Source organism: Hyla sarda, chromosome 11 (assembly GCF_029499605.1).
Source record: "Hyla sarda isolate aHylSar1 chromosome 11, aHylSar1.hap1, whole genome shotgun sequence".
NCBI lineage: Eukaryota > Metazoa > Chordata > Amphibia > Anura > Hylidae > Hyla > Hyla sarda.
In genome coordinates this window covers 45660347-45674942 of record NC_079199.1, presented here as the reverse complement: position 1 = coordinate 45674942, position 14596 = coordinate 45660347, and the positions used below count along the sequence as shown (strand labels likewise).

The following is a 14596-nucleotide window of genomic DNA, read 5'->3' as shown; positions in this document are numbered from 1 at the left end:
TTCCCCATCTGCACTGGATGAGCATGCGCAGTGAACGCTACCATGCTTGGCTGTGTAGCCTAGAGGAGATGAGTAATGTAGCTTTCCTGACTAAAATGGCAGTCCCATGGGCTGAGCAGCAGGACCCTCCTGTTTACTCACTGTACAATAAAGGACTAATGGGTAACCGAAGTGCAAAAATATAGAAGGTAGTCACCTAGTAAGTGTATTTGGGTATGTGGCAGTGTGATGGCACATGGATTTTGATTTAAAAAAAAATGTTAATTATGGGAAACCCATTTATTGGTGTCTAAATAGTCTGAATGATCATATTTTCATATATCACTTCTTTATTATGTTGCTTTACATCATGTTTTACCTTATATCGCTGAAGAAGAACTCTGATGTCATCTGCGGTGGTCGGGATATTCTGTAAAGACTGAAGTTCTCTTATCTCATTGTCTTCTCTCATCCAGTCCATTAAGTCTTTGATTGCGTCAAGAGACGGAAGTTTCTCCACCAGTTGCTGCAAGATGAATTTATACAAATTAATAAGAAGCTATAATGAAGGAATGGGTAATCAGTTTATTATTTATTTAAAATCAACATTTTTTTTTGCTTAAAAAAAAAAATAAAACGAAAAATATGACATCATACCATTTCACTGAAACCAATTCTGAAAAGTGTACTTTTTTGGCATACACAATAGTGTAGTTAACTACGTTTAGGAAGCCACCAAGCGATAGGTGCACTTAGGGATAGGAGCATAGGGATCAACCAGACCTCTTTGTTCTAATAGTTATATGTTTATCTCAGGAATGGGGGGGGGGGGGGGAGGTCCTAGAAGCGGGTTCTTTACAGTAAGAGTAGTAAGTCAGGTACCCAAACTTCACACTATAGGATCCGCACCCACTTTTATATGCCACCATAACACTTTGTAACCAACATCCTTTTTGATATCACACCTGTCTTTCCAAGCTGTGAGTTATAAGAATCTATTCTTGTCTCAAGTGGGATGGTGAAATTGGAAGCTTTAGATATCTAGTCGATTCTCACGCCCTACATTCATAGGTTTGAAATAGCCATAAAAAATTGTAAATCTTATGATGAGGGTATCCAAGAAGATGTTTTTACATTCTTATAATGATTTTGGGACTGATTTCTTATTTCTGCCCAAATGAGCAGAAATAATGTGGCTATATGAGATGCTGGGGTTTAAGGACACACTTAAGCCAAAGAGACTGAGGGGTGCGAAAAATTTCCTATGCACCATATAAGGAGGCCAATACTACAAATAACACAAAATACTTGGTGATCTTTAACAAAATTTGCATTGGGGCTGAGAAGCTTCAAGTATCATCTCCGATGAACAGATATCACAACTAGAATTAAATTGTCCCAGCATTTTGGTAACTAAAAAACAATGAATCTACAGTAAGAACAAGGTATAACATGACAACAGTCTACCTGGATGGATCGTAACATAAGAATAGCTCCTTACTTGTTGCAGCTTGTCTTGGGTAGCGGGCAATGCTCCTATAAGATCCATCCAACTTTCCTCAAACTTTGCCAAGCTTAATTTTAAGACTGAAGTATCAGATTCCCTCAGTCGGAGAAGCTGGTTACCAGCATTCACTACTGAGGTCTTTAAGGAAGATTTCTGGTCCACATCATTTGTAAATTCCTGTAAATGCAAGAAAATATGATTTGTCCAACACAATCCATAAAAAAAACTAAGTAAGAAACAGTCATCTTAGCCCATTTTAACAATTCCATTTATTTTATATGTTCTGCCCAGTGCTGTAAAACCTACATTTTGAAAATCTCAGCAAAAGAAGAGGTGGAGTATGCTGATTTTGTAGGAAAAGGGGACCTGCTCATGACTACATTAGTTAGGAGTCAGTATCCCTTAGGGATGAACACCCTTCTGCAAACCATATCATACAAATTATGACAGCAGCATAGGCTTAGTATGAGGATCATGTCAGAGGTTGTGACCATTCTATTATCTTGGTGGGTGTAAGACTTCATATTATGGGGCAATGTAATCATGTGACTAAGTGAATGAAAACAAGATGGTCACACAAACCGAATTAACCACTAATAGGATGTTGGCTCGCAGCACATCATATTTTAGGAGGTGAGGATGTTGATTTTTTTGTTCGATAGAGGCTTGTCCACTCATGATGGGGAGAACAGGTAATAGGGGCAAAACTAGGAGACCTTAAAAGGGGTACTCTGCCCCTAGACATCTTATCCCCTATCTAAAGGATAGGGGATAAGATGTCTGATTGCAGGAGGGGGGGGTCCCGCTGCTGGTACCCCCGCGATCTCTGTGCAGCACCCAGCGTTTGTTTAGAATGCTGGGTGTGGGCGGCTGGGTTCCCGAGGGGTGCGTCACATCCACACCCCTCGGGGTGCCACACCCCCTCCCATAGACTTGCATTGAGGGGGTGTGGTGTGACATCACAAGGGGCGTGGCGGTGACATCACGACAGCCCCCCCCCCGCCTCCCACTCAAAATGTTCGGAACAAAATGTTCCGAAAGCTGGGGCAGCGGAGTACCCCTTTTAGGAGAGATTAGTTCAGGTTATGAATTAAAATGCCCCCTATATGTATTGGAATTCATACATCCAACATATTGTATCAATGTTCTTCTAACTATTTCATTTTCCAGTACAATGACTGACTGAGTAGTTGTTCACTCTTTCCATGACTTTCCATAATAACCACTTCTCTATGGCTTCCAAGCCTCTTCTGGTGAGGCTGTTAGTTATCCCATTAACATGTGGTAGTGGTTGATTTATTCTTGGAAATCTATTCTCTATCTCCTGCAGAAAAGTGAATTATTTGAGCTATTCTTGTATTATTTTTCAGTTTTCTGTAGCGTCAAGTGTTTTTGGCACAAGAACATTTCGAATGCAAGAGTTTGGTTTAGGATATGAAGACATTTAATAAATCATGTCAGGAAGGACCCAACAGAAATATCAGTTTGTTGATCTCTGGCATGCAATGCCACCGTAATGTTTGTACTGGATGTTCTAAATGCTGAGCGAGAATAAAGTGTAAACCATTTACTGACAATCTCCCGAAACCACTGGACAGTTAACCACTGTACTGCTTGGATTCAGATAGTCTGTGATGGCTCCCTGGTCTACTGAGGGGACCACAAGTATGTAGAAGTAGCTACATATAAATAAATCCAATTATTCTATAACATGGTTTTAGACTGGTGCTAACAAGCCATGTCTTGGCCAGGGTATTTAGACAAAAATCTATGGCAGTGTACGAAAACCTTGCTCAGTGTCAAGAAAAGGCAGTATTTACAGCCTGTGTTGCCCTGGACATCATACAGAATACACGCCATTAGGGCGATACCAAATATGTCTGAATTTTTCATGTGGATCTGTCCAAATTTGCAGCAAAACTTCATGGATTACATGCAGATTTTGTTCTAGATTCATTGTGGCACATTTTTGTTCTTTACTCACTCAAGTGCTGCACCCTTAAGGGTGCGTTCACATTATGCAATTCCCACGTAATTCCACAGAAGGAATTCCGCTAGCGGAATTACGCGCAGTGAAGTTTTGCATCAGTGTGAATGGGTTTCCGCGAGACCCATTCACACTGAGAAATTTGAGCGGCAGAAAATTCCACCACTGGAATTGTTCCTCACAGAGAATGAACATGTTAATTCTTCCTGCGGAATTACGCGAGCACTTCATAGCCGTCAATGGTGATGGCGCAGTGCCACGGGGTCCTACCCCCAAAGGCGGCTGCTAGGCTGGATCTCCGCTCGCTGAATTACGCAAGTGGAGATTCAGCGTGCATTCCGTAGTGTGAACGAACCCTAACACTGCTGCCCTAGGAACAAGCCTACAGTTGCCCAAAGGTAAATACAGCCCTGTATAAAGGAATGCCTAGCTACAAACACTGATGAAAAAGATCAGACACTGCCTCCACATAATGTGGTGGGACGATGTCTCTTATATTAAAGGGGTACTCTACTGGAAAACATTTTATATATTATATATAAAAATGTATTAATCTTACTATTACTTTAAAAAATTAAAAAATCTTAAGCCTTCCAGTACTTATCAGCTGCTGTATGTTCAAGAGGAAGTTATTTTCTTTTTGAATTTCCTTTCTGTCTGACCACAGTGCTCTATGCTGACACCTCTGTCCATTTTAGGAACTGTCCAGAGCAGGAGAGGTTTCCTATGGAGATTTGCTTCTTCTCTGGACAGTTCCTAAAATGGACAGAGGTGTCAGCAAAGTGCACTGTGGTCAGATAGAAAGGAAATTAAAAAAGAAAAGAACTTCCTGTGGAGCATACAGCAGCTGATAAGTACTAGAAGAATTAAGATTTTTAAATAGAAGTAATTTAATAATCTGTTTCACTTTCTGGCACCAGTTGATTTATAAAAAAAATGTTTTCCAGTGGAGTACCCCTTTAATAGAAGGCTGGGAATGGGTACAGTGTTTTTTTTTTTTTTTTTTGTTTGTTTTTTAACTGATTACAGATATTGTAGATAGTGAGACATGTTCTTTTTGTATTATCTGTTCCTATTTTCTGATTGTAGAATTGAAAGAATACAGGAAATCACATTGTGTTATTTCTAATGAATGAATTGGTAAATTCCTCAGTAAAATAAGTATTTGGTCACCTGCAAACAAGCAAGATTACTGGATCTTACAGACCTGTAACTTTTTTTAAGTGTCTCCTCTGTCCTCCACTCGTTACCTGTGTTAATGGCACCTGTTTGAACTTGTAATCAGTATAAAAGACACCTGTCCACAACCTCAAACAGTCACACTCCAAACTCCACTATGGCCAAGACCAAAGAGCTGTCAAAGGACACCAGAAACAAAATTGTAGTCCTGTACCAGGCTGGGAAGACTGAACCTGCAATTGGCAAGCAGCTTGGTGTGAAGAAATCAACTGTGAGAGCAATTATTACAAAATGGAAGACATACAAGACCACTCAATCTCCCTTGATCTGGGGCTCAATGCAAGATCTCACCTCGTGATGTCAAAATGATCACAAGAACGATGAGCAAAAATCCCAGAACCACACAGGAGGACCTAGTAAATGACCTGCAGAGAGCTGGGACCAAAGTAGCAAAGACTACCATCAGTAACACACTACACTGCCAGGGATTCAAATCATGCAGTGCCAGATGTGTCCCCCTGCTTAAGCCAGTACATGTCCGGGCCCATCTGAAGTTTGCTAGAGAGCATTTGGATGATCTAGAAGAGGATTGGGAGAATGTCATATGGTCAGATGAAACCAAAGTAGAACTTTTTGGTAAAATATCAACTCATCGCGTTTGGAGGAGAAAGAATGCTGAGTTGTATCCAAAGAACACCATACCTATTGTGAATCATGGAGGTGGAAACATCATGCTTTGGGGCTGTTTTTCTGCAAAGGGACCAGGATGACTAATCTGTGTAAAGGAAAGAATGAATGGGCCATATATCTTGAGATTTTGAGTGAAAACCTCCTTCCATCAGCAAGGACATTGAAGATAAAATGTGGCTGGGTCTTTCAGCATGACAATGATCCCAAACACACCACCCGGGCAACAAAGGAATGGCTTCGTAAGAAGAATTTCAAGGTCCTGAAGTGGCCTAGCCCACTACAGATCTCAACCCCATAGAAAACCTTTGGAGGGAGTTGAAAGTCTGTGTTCTCCAGCGACAGCCCCAAAACATCACTGCTTAGGAGGAGATCTGCATGGAGGAATGGGCCAAAGTACCAGCAACAGTGTGTGAAAACCTTGTGAAGACTTACAGATAATGTTTGTCATTGCCAACAAAGGAGATATAACAAAGTATTGAGATGAACTTTTGTTATTGACCAAATACCTATTTTCCACTACAATTTGCATATAAATTCTTTAAAAATCAAACAATGTGATTTTATGGATTTTTATTTCTCATTCTGTCTCCCATAGTTAAGGTATACCTATGATGAAAATTACAGGCCTCTCTCATCTTTTCAGGAGGGAGAACTTTGACAATTGGTGGCTGACTAAATACTTTTTTGCCTCACTGTAATTTTTCCATTTAGTTGTTTGTGAGTTAATATAGATAAAAAACATATTTAAAAACTTCTGACATGTCAATGTGATAATAAGATGTTTTGATTTATGGGGCAGAGCAGAGCAGTGTTGGGTGGGAGCGAATGGGCACAGTGCTTAGTTTGGCATTTCTGTCCAATCATTTTAGTGACCTGTAAGGGTCTCAGCATCTGGACCAAAACCAATCAAAACTTCTGACATAGTAATTTATCAGAAGTATTTCAGAGAGAAAGTTATCCTTTAACATTTAAAATTCATCCTCAAGACAAGTTATAAATGTAACACTGGTGGGGATCCAACCTTTGCGTCTCTATTTCTTCTCCAATGGATGGATGTAATAAAGCAGGAGTTGTATAGAACCCCATGTTTGCGACCTGCTTCTATACAAGTCTATTGGAGATACGGAAACATGGCCAGATCCTTAACCAATCTAACATGTATCACATGATAGATGTTGGTTGAGTGGACCCCACCCAAAAACTATTTAAAAAATGTATGGCTTTGTCAGTTGCCTTACAAAAAAGTTGTTCAAGTTGTTTTTGATGGTGTCCAATTTCTGGGAAGCATCCAATGACTGTGTCCTGCTAATGCTTAGCTTTTGTCGGGCAGATTCCAGCCATGTTGATAATTCAGATGAGTCTTTGTTATAACTGTAGAAAATAAAACAGTAGAAAAAAGAAAAAAAAATCAGCACTTCCATCAGAACCCAATCCCTATGTATAAACAAGTAGAAGAAATAACCTTAACTTCTCAAGTACGCTCTCTGAGCCATTAAGTCATCTAATGTAATTATGGTATCTAGTGGAAATCTACAGGACGCAGTTCTGCTCTCCTGTGTAACGTTCGCTCAAAATGCAGCAACCTCTTTGGCAGTGGCCTTTGTGTTTCCAATTGCTTGCATTGCTGAAATTCATGAAGACCATACTCCAGTCATTCATTTAAAACCAAAAAATTTTATGTAGCTTTTTTGCCCCTAAAACTAATAACTTGCAAAACAAAATAGCTGCTTCTGCAAAGAATGAAAGCATTTTCATAATCCTATTAATTCACATGATTGGTTCATATGGGCACAAGGAGCAGAACATTTTAATGGTGCTATATGACTTCTTTGTTTCTTTTTATTAGAAAAACCTCAAATTCTATAAACTTTTCCAAGAATGTAATTTTTTGTGTTTTTTGATAAATCTGAAACTAGCAATTGACATAATGTATAAAACACGATACAGTTCTTGGTGATTCTGACCTTGTTAAATGACTTATAAGAGACTCCAGTCTGTGTAGCTCATGGTTGACTTTCTTAGATAGTTGTGACCACTGCTGTTCCACTTTGGTAATCCGGGTGTCCAGTTCTGGACAAGCCACTGCGCTCTGTAAATTCTTACCAGACACAACTAACTGGCTCAGTCTGGATTCATTCTCATCAATATGCTTCTGGATTTTCTGGAATGGTAATACAAATAATAAATAAAATGTTTTAGGTAGTATTAGGTCTTAAAAACTATGTATAAATTAGATAAATCCCATCTGGATAACCCCTTCATAGATTGTGGCCCATTTATCATTGTCTGCTTTTTGCAGGGGTATGGGCAGCTCGGTGCAGCCCCTGCCAGAGAAACTTAGTATTATGTGGTTGTCATTCAGATAAATAGACAACCATGTAAACACATAGTCAAGATAAGTCCACCAAACTTGAAGCAGCACCTGCAGCAGCTCTTTGTTCTGGGTAATGGACCAAGCTCCAAGATGCATCCATCCCCTAATAAAGAAAATGTTAAGGATTTATCCCACCTGGACAAATCTTCCATTTAAAGAGCATTTTTGACCTACTATTAAGATGGCACTGGACAACCTAAGACCCACATTTGCATTTTAGTTAGGTTTTCTTTATACAGTGGTCCCCGACATACGATGGTCCCGATATATGATTGTTTCAACATAAGATGGCCTCTCAGAGCCCATCGTATGTTGAAGGCAGTATCAACATATGATGCTTCCGTGTGTCGGTGCCATTGCAAAAAGAGCTATCAGGCAGCGCTGACTGCTTTAGCATCCGGCGGATAGCAGTTTTATGTGCCCCATTCTCCGTTCTTCTTCCTGTTACGTACATATCCCGCAGACCTCCACTGTGAGCTCAGTGCAGGCCCTGTCCCCCCACTGCAGCCATAACCAATAGCCTGCAGAATCTTGCTTCAGGCATACCATGGGCTGCTGGCTGCCCTCCCCTTCCTGGTTAGCTGTAGTGTACAGGATCGCAATGGGGGATATTCTATCCTTCCTGAAGGTATTTACAGTACAGTACAGTACGTGATGTCACACATCATATACGGTACACACAATACACCCCATACATCAATGTTTCCCAACCACACTGCCTCCAGCAGTTGCAAAACTACAACTCCAAGCATGCTCAGACAGTCAATGGCTGTACGGGCATTTGGTAGTTATGCAACAGCTGGAGGCTCACTGGTTTGTTAAACGCTCCCCATACAATCAACTTACAATGGTTGTCCCAAGACCAGTTACCAGTTTTCCATAGAGATATGTATTTAATATACAATGGTTCCAGGGCTCCAGAACCAATTACCAGTTTTCCATAGACATATGTACTCAACATACAATGGTTTCAATATACAATGGTCCTCCTGGAACCAATTAATATTGTATGTTGAGGAACCACTAATATATTCAAGCGTATCTGTCAGATCCCACAAAAAAAAATTATAATGTGTTACTCCCACAGCAACCAATCACAGCTTTCACTTTACCAGAGCTCGTTAGCTGAGCTGTAATTGGTTGCTGTGGAAAATTATCTCCACTTTTATCTCACACAGTTTAATAAATCTTAGCCCTAGTTTTTATGTCTCTATCTCCTATATTTATTATAAAAATCCCTCTTTTCATGAGCTCACTGTGTTAGAAATCCTCTCAGGGGAAGGGGGCGTGTCCCTCCTTGTGATGGGAGGTGATTGGTGTGTGGTAGAAGGGGGCGTGTCCCTCCTTGTGGTGATGGGAGGTGATTGGTGTGTGGTAGAAAGGAGCGTGTCCCTCTTTGTATTGGTGGAAGGTGATTGGTGTGTCTGCTCATGTAGCCTTGTCCAGGAGTCATCTCTTGTCTATGATTCATGGACACGCCTGATGCTGCTGTAGGACTAGTTAGTGTCCCAGTAGGTATTGGGACCCCTAGTGGTGGGTTTTCAGGAGACGTACCGGTATGTCCTTGGTCCTTAAGGGGTTGAGGACCTTTAAGGACCTTTGAGTTGTCACATGATAATGTGTTCACATGATGTGTTTGTTACCCAGAGAGCACCAGCTAACCAGATGTCCTGCAGCTTGACCTATGGGCTTTTGGCTCAGCCCCCCATTATAATAGGGACAGCCATTACAAACTCTCTCTTCTACCACACTTCATACTGAGGCACAGTAAAAATCAGATGTCTCAGAGCTAGTGTCCAACATATCTGGAGGCCTTAAGCCACCTACAGCCACATTCCAGTAAGTCAAGTCTATGGCCCAGATTTATCAAAGAATGCCTACGGTAGAGCTATTTTCCCACATTTATATGGGTGGTGGGATTGACTAGCGTGCATCTTTTTAATCAAGAAGGTGCTGCAGGATGATGACTTTTGTGCAGCTCTGCTGTGGTGGGAAAAGCTCTACCACATACACTTTTTTCTTGTGAGGGAGAGAAGTAGACACTTTCCCGGGTCCTGAATTTGGCAGGTTAGGTGTTTTTACTTACTTTCACAGAGCTGCAGGGACATTTTTACTTGCATTTTAGATGCTAAAATCAAATTTGATTGTGGTGTCTAAGGGGTTAAAGCCAGGCATCACCGTGATTGGTGATGTCTGGCATTAGAAATGGGTCCTGGTGGCCGATAGCCACCAGGATCACCCAGCTATGACCCACACTCAGCTCCTGAGCATGTGTCATAGAAGGGGAGTGGGACACTGTTGTCCACAAGAGGTTAAAGGCTGAAGGTAGAAGTGATTCTCACGCCTACTGGTAGGTGGTGTAGCTTTGTGCCTAAAATGTACCTTTTTAGCTAAATAAGCTGCTTATGCCTGAACTGCGCCTAAACATTGACAAAAAAAAATGCTCTAAAAGCAATGATAAATCTCCCCCTATGTCTGTTGTCACTACCTACAACCCAGTCAAGTCTAAAGTCAAGCCTAAAGTCAAGTCTATTATAGCCTGTGTGGCTGAACTAAAGTCTATCAAAGTCACTACAAGTCCCAGCAAGCTGTGAGGTTCTTCTGTGTTACTGGCCACCTCTCTGGGATCCTGGCCTAGCTGTAAAGACTATTTCCATCTGTCTACCTCAGTAAAGCTACCGTTAACCCTTACCTGGTCTTGGACTATTATTGCCCTGCCTAACCTTGGGATAGCAGTACTACCATTCGGGTGGTTACCGGGAACAACACGCCCTGGCATCACAAACATTTAGGGGTTAATAACACCTTGCCCCTGGGCTACAACATCTTCCCCATACAATTCACCTCTGCACCCTGTGGCTTTGGACCGCCAGCTCGATTTTAAGATACAAATACAAGCTTTTTCAATGCAGCGACTTCTAGCTTTATGCACCCACTTATCCAACAGCACAGAAGCTGAATGTGCTCCTGTCCAAGTTGCTGGGGCTGTAGTTCCTTCCTTTTGAAGTCATGAGCATGGGGGTGTGCTGTGAGGCAGGGGCTGGGACAGGCAGTAGCTGGCCTCACGGCGGACCACCAGCTCGATTTTAAGATACAAGTATGAGCTTTTTCACTGCAGCAACTTATACACTGCAGCAAATTACACTATTGGAGATTGAATTACCATGGCTGCTGGCACCAGACTTGCCCTCCACTGGGTCCTCAATAGAGATGAGCGAATCAAATCAGACAAATCAAGTTTTTAAAAAATTCACTCCTCTCTAGTCGTCGTCATATATTACCTCTGGAACTACCACAAGAATTCAATCAAACAGATTGGAGCGATAACAGTGAAGCATAGCTGATTAAATGAAACATTTGCAGTTCCACACAGAGTAAGACAGTCAGGGGGGGGGGCTAAAAGGCAGGAGCTGGAACATGTGGTAGCTCTCCTCGCGACAGACCCCCAGCTCCTTATGCGTGTTACGACAAGGCAAAGTGTTCTACACCCCTATTGAGGCTCTCTGTAGCCCAGAAATAGCCATTTTTAATAGCGATTCACCACAAGTAAATTCGTACCGAAACAAATTGGCCTTTCAGAATTTTTCTAAAATTCACTCATCTCTAGCTGTCTTAGCAGCTTTACCTGGTGCTGTACCCAATGCGAGAAACCATCAGGTACAGAATGGGGTAAAGCTGTTTAACCCCTTAAGGACCAAGGACGTACCGGTACGTCCTTGGTCCTGCTCTCCTGATATAACGCGGGGTTACACAGTAACCCCGCGTCATATCACGGCGGGCCTGGCGTCATAGTGAAGCCGGGACCCGCCTCTAATAGCGTGCAGCGCCGATTGCGGCGCCGCGCGCTATTAACCCTTTAGCCGCGCGCTCAGAGCTGAGCCGCGCAGCTAAAAGCAAAAGTGAAAGTTGCCGCCTAGCTCAGTCGGGCTGTTCGGGATAGCCGCGGCTAATTGCGGCATCCCGAACAGCTTACAGGACAGCGGGAGGGCCCCTACCTGCCTCCTCGCTGTCCGATTGCCGAATGACTGCTCAGTGCCTGAGATCCAGGCATGAGCAGTCATGCGGCAGAATCGTTGATCACTGGTTTCTTATGAGAAACCAGTGATCAATGATGAAGATCATTGTGTGCAGTGTTATAGGTTCCTATGGGACCTATAACACTGCAAAAAAAAAGTGGAAAAAAAAGTGAATAAAGATCATTTAACTCCTCCCCTATTAAAAGTTTGAATCACCCGCCTTTTCCAATAAAAAAACAAAAACACAGTGTAAATAAAAAATAAACATATATGGTATCACCATGTGCGGAAATGTCGGAATTATAAAAATATATCATTAATTAAACCGCTCGGTCAATGGCGTGTGCGCAAAAAAATTCCAAAGTCCAAAATAGTGCATTTTTGGTCACTTTTTATATCATTTAAAAATGAATAAAAAGCGATCAATACGTTCTATCAATGCAAAAATGGTACCGTTAAAAACTTCAGATCACGGCGCAAAAAATTAGCCCTCATACTGCCCCATACACGGAAAAATAAAAAAGTGTTAGGGGTCAAAAGATGACAATTTTAAACGTATTCATTTTCCTGCATGTAGTTATGATTTTTTCCAGAAGTCCGACAAAATCAAACCTATATAAGTAGGGTATCATTTTAATCGTATGGACCTACAGAATAAAGATAAGGTGTCATTTTTACCGAAAAATTTACTACCTAGAAACGGAAGCGCCAAAAAGTTACAAAATGGCGTTTTTTTTTCAATTTTGTCGCGCAATGCTTTTTTTTTTTCCATTTCACCATAGATTTTTGGGCAAAATGACTGATGTCATTACAAAGTAGAATTGGTGGCACAAAAAATAAGCCATCATATGGATTTTTAGGTGCAAAATTGAAAGAGTTATGATTTTTTAAAGGCAAGGAGCAAAAAACAAAAATGCAAAAACGGAAACCCCCCCGATCCTTAAGGGGTTAAACAGGGATCAAAAGGAGCAGCGAGCTGACAGTGCAACCCATACAGAATTGGGGAGTGTGGGCTGTTTAGAATAGATTTTCTCTTTTAAAACAATGTAAAACTGCTTTGTTTTGTAATTTAAAAATATTTTTAATATTTGATGATAGTTAAACCTTAAGATTTATTTTGTCATTCAACATAAGGTCTGGAGTTACCTGGTACTGTTTTAGCCGTTCTGTAACCCTTTCTGCTGATTCTTCCACCAAACTGCTCGTAGGAATCATGGCTTCCAGGGCCTCATATTTCTTCTTCAGAAAATCATATCTGGAGTCAAAGTCATTCCAGTTCTGTTGGCATGAAGAATATACATGATGGATAAGCCATTAGTCAACAGGGCGGAGATCCTGGGCCACAACTATATACACACTGGGCTGTGATCAGTAAAACGTAGATGTGATAACAGAGGATATTTACATGAACATGTAGTAATGTATGTTCATATTACCTTCATTACAACCATCATATTGGTATAGTTGTCATCTGAGCATTGTCTAAGGGTCTCCACCTCTCGTGTCACCATCTCTATGTGCTCCTTGTCAAGGCTTGGATTTGGTTTCCGTGATGAAATGTCTTGTAATAATAGAACTTGATTTTCCAGATGATTGAAAAATTTCTGTTTTAGGAAACAAAAACAAAAAAATTACTGGATATAATACTATATAACACGCACTGTGGTCAGACTGGAAAGAACTACACAACTTCCTCTGAAGCATCTAGCTGCTGATAAGTACTGGAAGGATTAAGATTTTTCTATAGAATTAATTTACAGATCTATTTAACTTTCTGGCACCAGTTGATTTGAAAACATTTGTTTTCCACTGGAGTACCCCTTTAATGGCTTCAACTTAAATCAGCTGGTGACTACATTCAGGCCACTTTCCACATGATCATATTTGTGTTCTTCTGTGCTATTGAGTACAGCAAAATGTGTACACGTGGGAAGTACCTGGAATGTAGTCACCAGCAGCCAACATTTGGGATATTAAAGGGGCATTCTGGCTTTAGACATGAAGGGAGGGGCCGTAACATGACATGTAACGTCACGTCTCAAGTCCCAAAAACATGTGGTGTAACGTCACGTCTCCAGTCCCAAAAACGTCCAGTTTCCGAGCCTGAAGACGCAGCTCTGCATATAATGTGGGTGCTGCAGGGAGATCGCAGGGGGTCTCAGCAGTGGGCCCCCTGCGATCAGACATCTTATTTCCTATCCTTTGTATAGGGGATAAAAGGTCTAAAGCCGGAATACCCCTTAAAAGTAGATAGGCCCCTTGCTATGCGCTGCAGTATCCCTGGGGTGTATAGCAATAATTCTGTTTAAACCTACCCTAACCAGCATGCTACATTAAATCAAATCTTCATAGGCCAACCTGCCTATCTTCCAGTTCTCACTACTTCTGATAGATTAAAATCCAGAAAGAGCAAATTCAAACCCAAGTGGGGTTGGCAGCAAAGTGGCAACTTAAAAAAAATATAACAGTGATAAGTGAAAATGCTGAACTAAAAAGACATAAAAAGCAGATTGTATTCTGTGGAACATAGGGGTGCATTTACTTCTTGGAATAATGTGAATTGCATAATTTTTATTAAACAATCAATTAAAGAAAGAATAAAAATAGCCGACTAAGCTGAGGCTCTCTATAAACCTGCCCGCACCTTTCAGTGAAAATAACTGTAATCCAAGGAAGAGGGACTTGAGAACTTTGAGAGATTAGGAGGGAGATCAAGAGTGGTGAATGAGGACAGTAAACTGGTAAAACTACATAAGACGATTATCTAATTTATCATCAGCCACTATCAAAAGGGTTTTATTCAATGTGAGGTCAAAGGCCAAATATACAGCACAACAAAACTCAGTTACTTCCGTTTGTTTGCT

At 41.1% G+C, this 14596-nt stretch overlaps 1 protein-coding gene across 7 annotated transcripts in view; it reads right to left on the bottom strand.

Annotated features, from left to right (window-relative positions):
- The window catches only part of SYNE2 (spectrin repeat containing nuclear envelope protein 2), a 355793-nt gene that overhangs the window by 81707 nt on the left and 259490 nt on the right, over window positions 1–14596 (bottom strand). For all 7 annotated transcript variants that reach the window (XM_056546593.1, XM_056546588.1, XM_056546590.1 and 4 more), the window contains 6 exons: window positions 13169–13336; window positions 12879–13010; window positions 7307–7503; window positions 6581–6713; window positions 1481–1663; window positions 359–505 (listed from right to left, as the gene is read on the bottom strand). In XM_056546593.1, coding sequence (XP_056402568.1) covers window positions 359–505; window positions 1481–1663; window positions 6581–6713; window positions 7307–7503; window positions 12879–13010; window positions 13169–13336 — 960 coding nt within the window. The remainder of the gene's footprint in view (window positions 1–358; window positions 506–1480; window positions 1664–6580; window positions 6714–7306; window positions 7504–12878; window positions 13011–13168; window positions 13337–14596) is intronic.